This window comes from Ictalurus punctatus, chromosome 23 (genome assembly GCF_001660625.3).
Source record: "Ictalurus punctatus breed USDA103 chromosome 23, Coco_2.0, whole genome shotgun sequence".
Taxonomy (NCBI): Eukaryota; Metazoa; Chordata; class Actinopteri; order Siluriformes; family Ictaluridae; genus Ictalurus; species Ictalurus punctatus.
The window spans coordinates 13,900,649-13,918,908 of NC_030438.2; the positions used below are offsets into that span (position 1 = coordinate 13,900,649).

The following is an 18,260-nucleotide window of genomic DNA, read 5'->3' on the forward strand; positions in this document are numbered from 1 at the left end:
ATAATATTTTCATGAGCGTTAAGCCCATTTTACTCATAAGCGTCATGGCTTGCATTACCAAAACTTTATATTATCGGATAAAGTTAGTTAATTTATTTAAATTTTCATTTCAATTCTGTGGTAGTTAGTTCACTTTTACAAAGTTTGGATATTAACTGAAGGCAGTGAGCACATTGCTGTAGCAGGCTACAGACTGAAATGTTACCCGTGTGCTGTTTAGATTTTAGCTTGTTCACTTTTGGCATCATCATCATCTATAGGAGAGAGGAGCATTCGTATTTGTTAAATATTTTTTATTATAACGGTCATGCTTGATTTAATTTTTTTTTTCAGGTCCAGAGAACACAGCAGAGTCCCCACAGGAGAGGGTGAAAGCTAAGATGCAGGAAAGAGCCAAAAAGAAGACGGCTGAAAAATACACCATTGATCAGTTACTGGAAAAGGTTTCTATTTTCATTCAGCATTATAAAAGTACAATAATTGAACCTTAATTATACACAGTGCTTGTGTGATTCATTCAGACATTTGATCATGAAAGAAAATATCTGTTACAATGTAACAAAATTAAATATGGATAATTAAACATTAGCTCTCTAGTTAACCTTTCACTGGTGTGACTCTCTAGGGGGCGTGTCTGATGCACAAGGATATTTATTTCCCATTATGCTGTTAGCTGGTTTTTTGTAAACATCAGGTTAGAAGTCAGCCGATAGTGGATTTTACAGATACTGAAAACTAAGTAGGGCAGTACCTGCCGATAACCGATTATTCAACCAATAGTTTTTAAAACTGATTCTGAATGAAAACATAACACTCAAAGTAAAATATTCCTGAACTTTATTACAAAGATAAATTGACTGTACCATGAAAATGTACTGTACGTTTTTTAAATGGAATAAATATATAAATATAAATGTATATTAATTATTAATAAATATTAAATTAAATAATATTCACTACCAGTCAAAAATGTAGACACGCTCATTCTTTATTTTTTATCCCACCCCCATCTTAGAATAATAATAGTCATCAAAACTCTGGAGTAACACAGATGGAACTATGGGAATTATGTTGTGATAAAAAAAAAAAAAAAAAAAAATATTTTAGCATCTTCAAAGTAGAAACCATTTTTGCCTAGAATTTCCAGAAATGTATTCTTGGCATTTTCTCAACCGATTTCTTGAGGAATTTCCCTGAGATGCTTTTTAAACAGTATTTAAGGAGTTCACACCTATGCTGGACACTTATTGGCTGCTTTTCGGAATATTTCACTCCACGTCATCCCTTTAAAAAATATTTTTGTAAATAAAATGTTAGTTGTCTAATGAAAGAAATTACTATGTTGGCACAATTATATTTTTGCCTACAACACCGATTTCAAACATTTAATCATGCACATTCAGATCTAAAGGTTTTTAAGATCATGTGAAACATTTCAGTCAAGTGTCTCCAAGCTTTTGATCGGTTGTGTGTATCCAAACTGAAGCAAAAAGGAGCACTTCAAATGACAAATATAAATAGAGACATCCAAAATGAATCAAAAAACACTTCAAATAACACAACAAAATTGGTCAGTGATAGTTTTTATTTCGCCTCTAGAGGACGCTCTCATACTGTATAATGACAGCAGACCCTTCTCAGCTGCTCACGCAATGGACGCAATTGGGAAAAACTATTGGTGTGGATTTTTGCAGCTAACCGATAGTTCGACCTCTACGTCACGTAGCTATCTATAGCCCTAGCCTTCTTTTTTTTTGAGAATCCTGCTTTCTCCAAGTGTCTTTATTTTCATGTGGTACTCATATTCTCCACTGTAATGTTCTAGTCCACAACTCACTAGCAGTTAGTGTCGTAACTTGCCAGGAATTTGAAGTTGTCCCTTACATCATACCTAACAGGCTAGCTGCTATCCTAACAGCATACTTAGGAGAAGCATAATTTTGAGTCCCTGTAGCCTATCCTGATTCAAGATCAAGTGGAAGCTACTTTTTCAGAGGACCAAGTGTGGGCCTGATTAAGCTAAAAGGTTTTTTACACCTCAAGTAATATAAGCTGTATTTTATGTTGAATAGCCTACTTTATTATGCAGTCTATTGAATATACAGGGTGTCCCAAAAGTCTCCATAAACAGGGGAATATGTCTGCCAGCACCACATTGGTTGTGTCTTTATCGGTGGATGTTGGTGGATGTCCACTTCTCGTTTGGTCCGCATCACTTGCAGTATTTTTGAATTTGTTAAAAAGTTATGCCATGTGTGATGTGCTTGCCATGTTTCCTGTTAAGTCCATCGCAACCTTGCTATAGCTTCCGGATCCAGCCATGATTTCAATATGTTCTTCTTTTGTCAAAGGCATTTGTAAAAAAGCTAAAAACAAAAACTAAATATGAAGTATATTGAAAGACTTTTTGCTACAATGTGTGAATTTACCCTATGTATGGAGACTTTTGGGACACCTTGTATTGTTCTAGATTCGAGATGCATTTTATACGCAAGCATTTCTCTTCAGCATTTTTCTCTTGGTGACGCTTGAATGCACAACACATCATAATTGTGTCATGCAATGATGTTTAATAAACTTGAGCTTGAACAACATGATTAATAATAGTGATTTCACATAGGGCTGCAACTAACGATTATTTTCATAATCGATTAGTTGGCTGATTATTTTTTTCCGATTGGTTGATTAATCGGATTTGGGGGGCAAACTTTCAGTACCATTTTTTTTGTTTATTTATTTATTTATAATAAAATTCACAAACTGAGTGTTGCAAATATAAACTTCAGACTAAAACTTTACACAACTGTTTGTCCAATTGTTAGTCCAGTATAAGACTGAAAAGAACCCAATACACACAGACACTCCCCAGAATATATATTATTCATTTAGGACTATAGTTTAATTCAGTGCTTTTTGTGCATCCAGACATGTAGGTGTTCGGTTCTTCCGATTTACGGGGGGCAATCGTTGAGGGCATGTCCAACTTAGTGGTTTGTTTTTCTCTAAATGGAATTAACACGTGTCAGATTTGTGGTTTGTAACTCTGTTTGTTTCTCTCTCTGTTAGACAGAAGAATGTATGGACAACTTTGACTTTCCAATGGCAAAGATGTTCTGTCAGCGCGCCCTGGACATTGAACCTACCAACCTGACCATTCTGGACATGCTAGGAAATATCTGTGCTGAGCTGGGGGACATGGATAAAGCCAAACAAATATCCTTTAGCTTGAGATGGAAATTGTCCATACACACTTTGTCCAGATGGAAAGACATTTTAAGTGATGCTAACTGTGTGGAGATGTGTGTGGTTCAGTGGTACCCAGAATGAAGCCAGTCTGATTTCTGCCAAAAATGCATTTTTAGATTATTGTAATTCTGTTAATTCATTATGGTTTAGTCATATCACAATAACGTTTTGAAGAATGATGTTATATTTGGCATAGCATTTTTGCTTTCGGAGCTTAATTATCATCAAATGTCTAATCGCTGAATAATTTCTGATGTGTGTAGGTCATTCACTATCATTTTCTAAGGAATACAACGTGACAGGGCTTGTGACATTGGCTTAGTGCCATGATATGTCACACATTTCATCTGTTTATAGTTGCATTTAATGTTAGCAGTTGGTTCCTATTATCACTTACGTCATAGCAGCTCTAAACAGACATTCCCTCACAAGCCTCTCTATTTTCCATCTCTCTTTAAACCACATATTGGAAAGTACTCTGATCTGAAGGCTTTCCTGCATCGGAAAACTTCAACTTACAGCTATACCTAGGCCCGTTACAATAATTACGTTATCGACTTATTGTACGGTATATGGACATGACCTCAATCATTTTTACTGACCTCGATATTGCCCATTGTGTTTACATGTGTGTTTATTTTATATAAGAATGAATGTCAGCAACATTTTAGCCATTCGTGCTGCCTCTGTCCTCTCGTTTGCTCTAACGCTGTCAAATTAAAAATCTATCGAATTTAAGATGAAAATGCATATTCAAATGCAAAAAACTGTGTACATTCAAATTTAAGGTGTGTATCAAGCACTAGCCCCGATTTTAATTAAAATATACTGTTGAAAAAATGACACGCAAGATATTAACTATACACTAACGTTTCATGAAGAAGAAAAATCTAGAAAGAATAGTTGTAGTGTTTCAAATAATCCAGTCCTAGTCACGCTGTGAATATGCTCTTTCCATAACAACGCTTGAAACACGGACAATTAAGGCATTAAGAATTCACAATATTGTATTGCAATGTCTGAATATTATTAAAAATTAAAAGCTCTTTGAAAGGGTGTACCTGCATTATGATGCTATTATATTATCATTATATCAGTGGTTGAAAATGGTCTTAAAATGACTGTAATATTGTTTATCACAGTTATTTCTTGGACAATATATCATCCAATTATAGTAGTTATCGTGACAGGCCTAGCTATACCTCTATTTACAAAACATTGACACTGGAGACTCCACAAATGCCAAATAACCATCTTGCAGAAAATGTCACCATATCAACAATATAAGTACACCATATAAGTCTCTGTGTAAGTTTTTACTATGAAAACAGTAATGAAATCAGGTGGTAGAGCGGTTTATCCACTAATGGTAGGGTTGGAGGTTCGATCCCCGGTCCACGTGCCTCCACAAGCCAAAGTGTCTTTGGGCAAGACACTGAACCTCAAGTTGCTCCTGATGGCAGGCTAGCGCCATTGGTGTGTAAAGCACTTTGTAGAACTGCTAATGTTAAAAGGCGCTATATAAGTGCAGACCATTTACCATTTAAACCTGTGATTTGTGGTCAGAACTGTGGTGCAACTTCTGACCAATCTGAATGTAGAATTCAGCAGCGCTCTGGTATAATAAACCCTAACTGGTATGTTGATATTTGAATAGCTCTTATAGTGAAGATTGAGTGGACTTATGCTAGATAAATAGATAGATCTAATGAACTTATATTACAGCTGAATGATGTGAACAAAAATAGCCTCATACAATCATACAATGCAACTCTGCAAATAGACATTGCTATTGTGATATGCTTATAAGCCTTGCAATATATTAAACCGATGCACTTGATGCACAATGCACTTGAGCTGTGTCAGGCTTGGGAGTGACAGCTCCTTTGACCAAAGCATTTTTGTATGGCAGGATTAATTTATATTATGCAGCACTACTATGAATGCAATGAATGCTATGAAAATGCCCATTATCTAAACAGTAAAGCAGTGAGTAGCGTTCAGAATGGGAGTGAGATCTTGAGAGTGCAGATGCTATAAAGTGCAGATGCTATAAAATTGCACTGCCTGAAAGGAACATGAGGTAAATATAATATTCTGAGGTCTTGTGTTTGATATCTCTGTATATAATATAACCAACTCCATGCATGACTTCTTATCACTTAATTAAAAAGTTTTGTCTGACACTGAACACAGTTAAACATTGTTGGGGTGTGTGTGATTATTTGGCCCTTAACAGCAGTGTACATATTTCTGAAAGCAGTGGACCTGAGTCCAGAGGAAGGCCACAGCAAGTATATGTATCTGGGTCAGATTTACACAGGTGCCGAAGCCGTGCAATACTTCAGCAAAGGCATTGAAGTCATGCTCAAAGCCATAGACAAGAAAGTCCAAGAGGTATGTATCAAAGTGACTTTTGTGTGATAAAATCAGACTTTGTTTATTGAACATTCCATTACTTTGCATTACTTTAATCATTACCTGAATAAATAATATATTGTTAGTGCACAATAGGGAATTACAATTGTAATATTAAGATAACGGAGATGCCCTATTTTACCATCTAAACACACTCGTCTTTAAGAGTAAACTGAAAAATATGACTAAACATGTTGCCTAATGTTCTCTGGGAACGTATTGCAGAGTGTGTGTGCAGTGTATGGCTGGTGGAATATACTGCATCAGGAGATCAGCAAGGTACACAGTGATAAACCATTTTAGGATTTAAACTTCATAAACAGGACATTATAGTCAACACGGAACTCAATAAGCAGCTAGGGTAGATTTAATAAAACTGGGGAAATGTACTTGTAGAACCCTGGTGTGTGGGGGTGTGGAGGTAGACTTGAGCGACAGGTGGAATCCTAACTGAGCTCTGGGATCACGTATATAAAGACCGCGATTTTCAGCGCTTATTGGCGTGTGTGTGTCTCACAAGCTCTACCAAGTGGTTTTGCACTCTCTGTCTCTCTCACTCATGGGTCACTGGAGTCACAGAAAGCACAAACAGACAGCACAAATATGTAGATTGGCTGTAAACTGACTCAGGTGAGAATCATCATGCGTTACCTGCCGGTTCGGCCCACCTCCTCTCCGTCCACAGTCGATGCTCGACCTCAGCCCCGCACTGGTGTACTGACTTCCTGGTGAGGACAGCTGCTGTGTTCTGAACTAGCTGAAGCATTTGGTTATGTTTCTTAGAAAGTTCCATGCAAATTAAAACATAAACCAGTAACTAGACATACACGCAGGTGGTTTACAGTAGCTTTTGGTTTCACAGAATAACTGTCAAGCTCCAGGAAAAAAATCAGTCTTGCTGTGAGCAAACATCAGTATTCCAGTTTTATCAAATTTAAGAGAATGATATTTCTATTCATCTAAGCCTTTATGTTGTTTACACAGTCTTCCATTTGGTGTGCTACTGAATTTGGCTGGACTGACAAATATAATTGTGTATCACCAGTTCAGAAGTGAAATCCAACATTATGTTAGATGTTTGTGCATGTCCAAAGGGCTGGATTTAAAGGAAGTAAAAAAAGGGGGCTCAAAATACAGCCTAGTGGCACACCACATTGCACTTTTTGCAAGTGTGTGTGTGTTAGAATGGTTAATGTTGTAGCCCCAAGTCGGTCTGCATATGTTGCTCCAAAGTGTGTGCATATCTTTCTGCATTAACGGTGCCCTCACAGAAGTTACCCAAGCCATGACCACTGACACACCCCCATACCATAACAGATGCTGGCTTTTGGACCTGAGGCTTATAACAGCTTGGATGGTCCTTGTCCTCTTTGGCACAGAGAACATGATGGCAGTTTTGTCCAAAAACTATTTGAAATGTTGACTCGTTGTACCAAAAAACATGATTCCACTGTGCTACTGTCCATCTTAGATGAGACCGAGCCCAGAGAAGTCAGCGGCGCTTCTGGACAGTGCTGATGTATAGCTTCTTCTTTGCGTAGTAAAGCCGTAACTTGCATCTGCGGATGCAGCGGCGAATGGTGTTGACTGATAAAAGGTTTACCAAAGAATTCCTGAGCTCATGTCAGAGATTAGACTGGATTCCTTCAATCTTTCAATTATATTGTGCACTGTAGAAGGTGAAATGCCTGTCGCATCTGTTGGCAGATTGCCGAGCCTCGACCCATCCTTGCTCTTGAAGGACTAGGCCTTTTTTGGAGGCTCCTTATATACTATGATTAGACGATTGCCTCACCTGTTTCACATCACCTTCTTATTTCAACTTTTCACATCGCTATTCGTCCTAAATTGCCCCTGTCCCAAGTTTTTTGGAACGTGTTGCATGTGTCAATTTCAAAATAAATGTTTATCTTCAAAAAACTATGCAGTTGATTAGCTAAAACATCAAATACCATGTCTTGATATGGTTTTTGTTTAAATACAAGTCGAAGTACTGTACATTTACAAATCACTCCTCTTTGTTTTTATTAACATTTTCCATACTGTTCAAATTTTTTTCAGAATTGTGGTTGTAGGTAAATGGACATGATACATGTATCATGTTCTTCAGCTCTATTGCTGTTGCTTTTGTGCTAATTGCTCTCTCACCAGCCCTGTTTATGATATATACAGTAGATTGCACAATATTGGGCCCAACTAGTTCTAACATGGTTTGTGTAGCTCTTGCTTTGCATTGCATGAACTAATGTAGAAATTGCATTAGGTAAGTGCTGTCAGCCTAATAGGAGGGATGCTATAGTGACTGCACAAAACCTGGAAGCAACACTTGCCTGTACCTTTTCAACTGTCCTCTGGATTAATATTATATTTACATGTTTTAAGCAGAACAGTAAAAAACAAACAAACAACTATATAACAGTATCTGATTTTTGCACACATACTGAATTTCTACTTTGTGATTTATTTTTGTGCAAAAGAATATCTAAATCATTTTAGTAAATCTAGTAAATTATAGTAAATTTCTCTGATTTCTAATCATGTTTTGTAATGTGTGTTAAACTGAATGAATGAATGAATGCCTTTTATTGTCACTATACATATGTACAATGAAATTAAGAGCCACTCCTTTTTGTTCCGTGCAAACATGTACATTCAATAAACAAGAAGAATAAACAGATAAATACACAGATAAATAAACAAGATAAATAAACAAGATATACAAGATATGCAAGATAGATATTGGGGTGGATGGGGGAGGTACTATGAAATGCACAGTTTTGAGACACTATATACATATGCTGTGGACTCAGTACATGTATTTGTTTATAATGGTTAAACTGCCATAGTGAATAGTTTGCAGGCGTATTTACACAAGAAATGTGCTATTCATAAATCAAGTGCAGAAAGAATTTCATTTTTAAATGCATTTATTTCAATCATGCACACAAATTTAATTTTAATGACTTGGAGGAAAGCAGTCCCAAACAAATCCATAAATTAAGACAAATAATATTGGCTATTCAATTAGGACAAAAGAAATGGCACCATGTAAAAGCATTTTTAGTGTGTGTCTACGGTAACTGAAAAGCTGCAATGGCTGAGTGGCATTACTGGAAAATTTTGTGCACACTATGCTTTTTGTTGTTGCTGCTTTTTGTTGTTGCTGCTTTTTTTTCAGCTCTCTGTGAGATTTGCCTTTTATGCAGTTTTGTGGGCATCACTAAATAGTCAAAAGTCAGTTGTTTTGTGAACGGGATCGTCATTTATGGCTAATTGGAATTTATCGACCTACGCATACAGGTACAAAGAGAATCAGTGTTATGGGTAGAAATGTTTGTAAATGTGGTGGGAATTTTTAGCTTGGTTTGCCGTGTGAAATCATGAGAATTTTTTCAGAATTATTTTACTCAACAATATGTCCATATACGTATATATAGGACAGCTGTGGTGAACTCCATGCCCAAGAGGGTTAAGGCAGTGCTGGAAAATAATGGCGGCCACACAAAATATTGACACTTTGGGCCCAATTTGGACATTTTCACTTAGGGGTGTACTCACTTTTGTTGCCAGCGGTTTAGACATTAACGGCTGTGTGTTGAGTTATTTTGAGGGGACGGCAAATTTACACTGTTACACAAGCTGTACACTCACTACTTAACATTGTAGCAAAGTGTCATTCCTTCAGTGTTGTCACATGAAAAGATATAATCAAATATTTACAAAAATGTGAGGGGTGTACTCACTTTTGTGAGATACTGTACATATAGTGCCCTCCACTAATATTGAGAACAGATTATTTTTGTGAATGTTTTTATCAAAAGATCAAAAGGTTAAACAATAAAGACAATTTTTCACAGTCTTCTTTGCTCATATTTACCAAAGGTGCCAATATTAGTGGAGGACACTGTACATGCATCGATGGTTCTTTTAAAATTCCTGTCAATCTCCAGAAACCCTACTGCTGCCTGCTAAAGAGATTTCAAAACACACAGTTTCAATACAGAGGTATCTGTTTTAACTCTAAGAGGTAATAGAATTAAAATGCTTTCTAACATACAGAAAATACGGATACTGTATACCACCATGCTCATTTTTGATTGGATTCTGAAGGTGTTGGTTAATTTTCTGTAACCGAAACTCTGAAAGTAGTTCTGGCTGCAAGGTTTATATTACTGCTCTCATTCTAATACATTATTGTTTCTGTAGTAACAACTTACACAAGCTCTTGTATGGTGGATGCTCATACAGTATAAACACATTGTCCCAGCACTTTGTACCAGTCAGAGGTAAAGCTGTAACTTTAAGATTTATGGTTTTATGAAAATAGGAATTTCTCAGTAACATGACAAGCTGGGTTCTTTGTCTTATTAATTTAAGAGTGAAAAAAGAGAGGCTGGTGAGGGAATGACAGGCTGAGCTGTTGTAACGCAAGTAATATCAGGAACATATATAACGTGTTTTTTTGGATGTTCCACAACCATAGACATAACTATAATTGAATAAACAGTATGACATCATTAGTTAATAAATAAACAATATAATTATTAGGAAATTGCTTTGGTTTTGAATAAATTACGCACTATATGCAGTCCTTACCTAAAGTCCAATCAGGGCCTTAATAATATATGTAAGGTTTGATGCATCTATGGGGAAAAAAATGTGTTTAAAATAAAACTATACAGCATCATCATATATGCCAGTTATTGCATTTATTCACATTATATGTAATTGTGCTAATTTTCATGAAGAATGCCAAGATGAGTTTTATACAAAATGACTCACGAGTGAAAGCGAATCCAAGCAGAAAGTTGTGGCAGTGAAGGAAATGGTGCAGAGAGAAGTTTCCAGCAGCTGAGCAAACGCAAAGCAGAGATAGTTGTAGCAGGAACAAAAGAGAGACAAATATAATTTTTTTAGTGACTCAGTCAAACACTAGTCACACATACCCCCATACACAGGAAGAGTGCAGAAAAAAATTCCGTATTCATATTCAAGTGCAGTGACTTTCAGTTGGATTAAATATCTTGCTACACACTAGTGAGCCAGTATATGGATTAAAGACCTCTGTTTTGTGTTTTTGTACATAAGGATGCAGTTCAGTGTTTCAGCACTTGGTGGTGTTGCAACATTAACACACGAAATACTAATACAGGTCCTTATTGCTGTAAGCCAGCAGACCCTGGGATCAATTTCAGTTCAATTCAATCAAGATAGCTTGCATTATTTATTTATTGATTTATTTATTTAAATTTGCAGGGTGTACAGTGTTTCCAAGCTGTGCATATTCTGAAGTAATAATACAAAACTGGAGGTGCATTTCTACAAACAGTAATAGAGTAAATAGAATAATCTAATAATGGCGATGGCAAAGTGTCAGCTAATGAGCCAATAAGATGTTACTAAGCTATTACTAACATCTAATGAGGTAATGTAATGGGGTAAGAGAGTTTCATCACAGACTAGGATTAGATTAATTGATTAAGAGCAGAGGGTTGTGAGGTTAAATCTCATGACTGCCTCAGAGTCTAATAGAGCCATGGGCTCTCAAGCAAGGCTCTCCATCCTTAACTGCTTAAGTATAATTTTAGATACAGTGATCAATCTTCCAAATAAATGTGTAAATGTTTATATTTTAATGTTATTTTATTTGATTTATTGTTAAAATTAGTTTGTTTTTGATTACATTTAATTAATTTATTATTATTATTGTTATTATTATTATTATTATTATTATTATTATTATTATTATTATTATTATTATATTTATTTTTTTAACAACAGAAGAAGTTCTAAATTTCATTTAATCTAAACCAAACCCTAAGTCTGAAAAATGATAGAATTACAAGGTACTCATTTCCACATCTGGAAAAGTATAAAAATTCAAGAAATGTTTTGGAGACATTATGGATATTTTCTTGTCAAAGTAATAAATTTGTCAAACTCAGTAAACTAAGGTTTTAAATCTGTTTACGGATATTCCCTTTATTTCCTGCACATTCATGCAGCCTCCCTAATGCATATCACATTAGAACATATTTCCTGAGAACAAATAGCAAGATCACGGAAACCTGTGTGTGTGTGTGTGTGTGTGTGTGTGTATGTATGTGTGTGTTTATATATATATATAATATATAATATATAAAGAAAGCTGACAAAGTCTTGAAATGGCTTTTTTTCCCCTCATGTGGAACAGACAAGATCTGCCTCCCAGTATTATTTAAAAATAAAAAGGAAAGGACCTGCCACCTGACTGATCTTAATCACCAATCGGTTCTTTTGGAAGTCTTTGATTATGAACTGCTCTACAGGAGCATTTCCAGATGAGGGTCGGTGACATTACTATAGAGTTGGCATGTTCTGGTGTTAGATTTTAATTAAATGTCTAAAGTTAAAGCACATGACTAATGACTGCATGTTTAGCTGTAACTACGTTGCCTAGCACACTCTGGGATAAGGATGATTTTTTTTGTGCGTTGAATATTGCAGGATGTTGCATATCTTATTAGATGCAAATTGCGTGCAATTACACATACAATTATTTTTTTAGGAATAAATTGACATTGATGTTTGTGTGTGTGTGTGTGTGTGTGTTGACAGGTTAGCAGTATGGGAGCTGCTGCTTTACCATCAGAGTCTCCTGTTACTGCAAAGGACGTGTCTGTGGCCTTCTGTTCCATTGCTGAGATCTTCTTCACTGACCTTTGGTAATTCTATTTTTTTTCTTTTTTTACAAGTCCTTGTCTCATAATCATAGCCACCCCTCCCTGCCATCTCCTCTCACATGCTCAAATACATGGTCCTTGGTTCTGACATTCCTGTGTTTAGTGCACTCCAGAATTATGTATAGGTATTTAAATAGTGACAAGTAAACAATACAGTAAATGTACTTTGTATTTTGTATTTTGGTGATTTTATATATATATATATATATATATATATATATATATATATATATATATATATATATATATATATATATATATATATATATTTTTTTTTTACCTAGGACATCCAGGGACATTATATGGTTTTATGTAAATATTTTTTCCCCCCAAACAATATTTCAACACAAAACACACAATGCTATTTTCTCAATTATTAGAACCCTTGTCCTTGAGAGAATAACAGCACCGAGTCTTTTCCTTTAATGTCTAACAACATAGGAGACACTTGTAGAAAGAACTTGGTCCATTCCATTTATAACCAAGTATGAACTTCCTCTCAACCAGGATTTGGTCAGAAATACCCTGGTACTATAAACAGGTTTTGGTCTGAAATATTCTGGTATTTAGCAGAATCCATGAGGGTATCAATCTCAATCTCAAAATCTTCTGAACTAGTAGCCACAAAACAGCCCCAGTAATATCAATGAAAAAAAAAATATCAATCCACTTTTATTTTTTAAAAAGTGGGTATCAGGTGTTTTCCCTTGTATGCTGTCCCCTTTTGTCAAATTAGAAAATAATACAGTAGCTCATTGAAGTATTGTTAATTTTGGGGATTATTAAAAAAAAACATGATTTACTGTGCAAATACAACAGTTTTTGCATAGTTTAATTGATAAAATGTTGTATAAAGTCAAAAATACTTAACATACATTAATCATACGTTAACATTAAGACCTGCAGTGGTGGAAATAAGTACTGGATGCGTCAACATTTTATTCAGTAAATATATTTCCAATGAGGCTCTTCACATGAAATTTTCACCAAACATCAGTATTAACTCAAGAAACCTGGAAATAAAAAGAATTCACAACATTAAAGTCCATAAATAAAGTTATGTGTAATAAAGTGGAATGACAGGGGAAAAGTATTGAATATGCTAAGGAAAAGCAGTTCTCCAAGGCAAGGTATGGCAAGGAACCAGCTGAAATCCGTAAGTAATTATACCCCCTATCTGTGCAAATTAATATCAGCTGGGTTAGTAAATTGATGGTCTATAAAAAGGCTTTTTGTTACCAAGGTGTCACGCAAGAAACATCTCATGATGGGTAAAAGCAAAGAGCTCGCCCAAGACCTTCACAACCTTATTGTTGCAAAACATATTGATGGACTTGGATACAGACATGCTTCAGAACTTCTGAAGCTTCTGAATTTTCCAGTAAGCACCATTGGGGTCATTATCCACAAGTGGAAGCAACATCACTCTGTCATCAATCGGCTATGCACAGGAGCTCCTCACAAGATTTCTGACCAGGGAATCAAAAGAATGGTCATAAGAGTAGCCCAAGAGCCAAGGGATACTCTGAATGAGCTCCAGAAACACTTGGTGCCATCGTCACAGAGAAAGCAATAGGCAATGCACTCTGCCGCCATGTCCTCTACGCATGCACATTACTAAAGAAAAGGCATGTCGAAGTGCGTTTAAATTTTGCTACAAGAAGCCTGGTCAGATGAGAGCAAAATTTTACTGTTTGGCTGTCATACTACACACCATGTTTGGACAAGAAATGGCTCTGCACATCAACCTAAAAACACTATACCAACCATGAAGTTTGGAGGTGGAAGCATCATGGTGTGGGGCTGTTTTTCATCACGTGGTACTGGCAAACTTCATATAATTGAAGGATGATGAATGGAGCCCTTTATCGGGAGATTCTTGAGAAGAATCTGCTGCCATCCACCAAGATGATGATGAGACATGGGTGGACCTTCCAGCACGACAACGATCCAAAGCATACAGCAAAGGAAACAATTTGTTTCAGAGAAAAAAAAATCAAGGTGTTAGAATGGCCCGGGCAATCACCTGACTTGAATCCAATTGACCGAGATTTAAAGACAATAGATTTAGAAGAATGGGCCAAAATCACACCTGAATACTGCGGCCAATTAATTTCTCCATACAGGAAGCATCTTGAAGCTGTCATTACAAAGGCTTCTCTGCTAAGTATTAAATAAATTTCAATTAGTATGTTCAATACTTTTTTTTCCATGTCATTCCACTTTATTACACACAACTTTATTTATGGACTTTAATGTTGTGAATTCTTTATATTTCCAGATTTCTTGAGTTAATACTGATATCTGGTGAAAATTTCATGTGAATAGCCTCACTGGAAATATATTTATTGAAAAAAAAAACGCATCCAATACTTATTTCCTCCACTGTATGCACCAGTGTGAAATTATGTGCATGGTCCTTCTTGAAGGCTGAAGAAAAATGACTTCATGCATGAGAAACAGGTATTTTCTAGAAAACATATTGTTAGTAACCAAAAGAACCCCGGGAAACAATGGGCTCATTTATCAAGCTGGATACGAATAAATTTATTCTGAAATTGTTCACAGGAGTATTTACACAAGACATTTGGTATTCATGTTAAATATTCATGGTAAATCCTGTTAGTTTGGAAAACAATGTTTTTATCCTATGAGAGCTTGTGTAAATTTACATGAAAGGAGACTCTATTATGGTTAGCATGTTTGCCTCGCACCTCCAGGGTTTGGGGTTCGAATCCTGCCTTCGCCCTGTTTCTGTATTGTCTGACGTGTTTGAATGGGTGTGTAAATAAGTGTATGATTGTGCCACCTGATGGGTTGGCACCTTGCCCAGGGTGTCCCCCACCTTGTGCCCCGAGTTCCCTGAGATAGTCTCTAGGCTCGCCTGCAACCCTGTGTATGGAAAATGGATGTATGGATGGGAGACTCACTAATATAAGCCCCAACTGACTTCAAAATGTATCATTGTGTGGTGATGCTGCTGCATGCTACTAAATAATGTGTGTGTGTGTGTGTGTGTGTGTGTATATATATATATATATATATTTATTTATTTACACATACAGTATCTCACAAAAGTGAGTACACCCCTCACATTTTTGTAAATATTTGATTATATCTTTTCATGTGACAACACTGAAGAAATGACACTTTGCTACAATGTAAAGTAGAGAGTGTACAGCTTGTGTAACAGTGTAAATTTGCTGTCCCCTCAAAATAACTCAACACACAGCCATTAATGTCTAAACCGCTGGCAACAAATGCGAGTACACCCCTAAGTGAAAATGTCCAAATTGGGTCCAATTAGCCATTTTCCCTCCCTGGTGTCATTTGACTTGTTAGTGTTACAAGGTCTCAGATGTGAATGGGGAGCAGGTGTGTTAAATTTGGTGTCATTGCTCTCACTCTCCCTCATACTGGTCACTGGAAGTGACATTACTGGAACATGGAACATGGCACCTTATGGCAAAGAACTCCCTGAGGATCTGAAAAAAAGAATTGTTGCTCTACATAAAGATGGCCTAGGCTATAAAAAGGTTGCCAAGACCCTGACACTGAGCTGCAGCATGGTGGCGAAGACGATACAGCGGTTTAACAGGACAGGTTCCACTCAGAACAGGCCTCGCCATGGTCGACCAAAGAAGTTGAGTGCATGTGCTCAGCGTCATATCCAGAGGTTGTCTTTGGGAAATAGACGTATGACTGCTGCCAGCATTGCTGCAGAGGTTGAAGGGGGGGGGGGAGTCAGCCTGTCAGTGCTCAGACCATATGCCGCACTCGGCATCAAATTGGTCTGCATTGCTGTCGTCCCAGAAGGAAGCCTCTTCTAAAGATGATGCACAAGAAAGCCCGCAAACAGCTTGCTGAAGACAAGCAGACTAAGGACATGGATTACTGGAACCATATCCTGGTTTCTGATGAGACCAAGATAAACTTATTTGGTTCAGATGGTGTCAAGCGTGTGTGGTGGCAACCAGGTGAGGAGTACAAAGACAAGTGTGTCTTGCCTACAGTCAAGCATGGTGGTGGGAGTGTCATGGTCTGGGGCAGCATGAGTGCTGCCAGCACTGGGGAGCTACAGTTCATTGAGGGAACCATGAATACCAAGAAGTTCTATGACATACTGAAGCAGTCTGTGGGGCATCCTCAAACGGAAGTTGAAGGAGCACAAGGTCTCTAACATCCACCAGCTTCGTGATGTCGTCATGGAGGAAGAGGACTGCAGTGGCAACCTATGAAGCTCAGGTGAACTCCATGCCGAAGAGGGTTAAGGCAATGCTGGAAAATAATGGTGGCCACACAAAATATTGACACTTTGGGCCCAATTTGGACATTTTCACTTAGGGGTGTAGTCCCTTTTGTTGCCAGCGGTTTAGACATTAATGGCTGTGTTTTGAGTTATTTTGAGGGGACAGCAAATTTACAGTTACACAAGCTGTACACTCTCTACTTTACATTGTAGCAAAGTGTCATTTCTTCAGTGTTGTCACATGAAAAGATATAATCAAATATTTACAAAAATGTGAGGGGTGTACTCACTTTTGTGAGATGCTGTATATGTGTGTGTGTGTGTGTGTGTGTGTGTGTGTGTGTGTGTGTGTATATATATATATATATATATATATATATATATATATATATATATATATATTTTATATATATATATATATAATATATATATATATATATATATATATATATATATATTTTATATATATATATATATATATATTATATATATATATATAATATATATATATATATATATATATATATATATACACACACACACACACACACACACGAGTATATCTCAAAAAAGAATATTGTGGAAAAATATCTTTTTTTCTGTAATTTAATTAAAAAAGTGGAACTTTCATATATTGTAGATTAATTACACATAAAGTGAAATATTTCAAGCCTTTTTTTGTTTTAATCTTGATGATTACGGCTTACAGCTCATGGCAATCAAAAATCCAGTATTGCAAAACATTAGAATAAAGACTTAATAATACAGAAATGTCGACCTCCTGAAAAATGTCAATTTATGCACTCAGTACTTGGTCAGGTCTTTAATCCTTTTGCACGAATTACTGCATCAGTGTGGCGTGGCATGGAGGCAATCAGCTTGTGGCATGCTGAGGTGTTCTGGAAGCCCAGGTTGCTTTGATAGCGGCCTTCAGCTCATCTGTATTGTTGGTTCTGGTGTTTCTCATAGATTCTTTATGGGGTTCAGGTCAGGCGAGTTGGCCGGCCAATCAAGCACAGTAATACCATGGTCATCAAACTAGTTACTAGTAGTTTTGGCACTATGGACAGATGCCAAGTCCTGCTGGAAAAGGAAATCAGCATCTCCATAAAGCTTGTCAGTAGATGGAAGCATGAAGTGTTCTAAAATCTCCTGGTAGACGCTGCATTGACTCTCGAATTGAGAAAAGACTGGACCAACACCAGAAGATGACATGGCACCCCAAAACATCACTGACCGTGGAAACTTCACACTGGACTTCAAGCAGCTTGGATTCTGTGCCTCTCCACTCTTCCTCCAGACTCTGGGACCTTGATTTCCAAATGAAATGCAACATTTACTTTCATCTTCCCCATGATGGTGGTTGTGTGTACTGAACCAGACTGAGAGATTAAAGGCTTAGGAAACCTTTGCAGGTGTTAATTTTTAACACCTTTGAGTTAATTAGCTGATTAGAGCTCTTCTCAGGTCGACATTTCTGTATTATAAGTTCTTTATTCTAATATTTTAGATACTGGATTTTAGATACTGAAAGCACTGCTTGCTTTCCAGTGACGTACTATATGATTCCTATGATATCTATAAACCAAAATTTCAGCTTGTAGTACGTGTAGGACTTTAATGCA

At 36.6% G+C, this 18,260-nt stretch overlaps 1 protein-coding gene across 1 annotated transcript in view; it reads left to right on the plus strand.

The window, feature by feature from the left end:
* si:dkey-12j5.1 (uncharacterized) overlaps positions 1-18,260 on the plus strand; it is an 84,346-nt gene that overhangs the window by 1,559 nt on the left and 64,527 nt on the right. The window contains exons 2-5 of the mRNA XM_017453232.3: positions 334-443; positions 3,067-3,213; positions 5,494-5,643; positions 12,262-12,368. Of these exons, the coding sequence (XP_017308721.1) occupies positions 334-443; positions 3,067-3,213; positions 5,494-5,643; positions 12,262-12,368 (514 nt within the window). The remainder of the gene's footprint in view (positions 1-333; positions 444-3,066; positions 3,214-5,493; positions 5,644-12,261; positions 12,369-18,260) is intronic.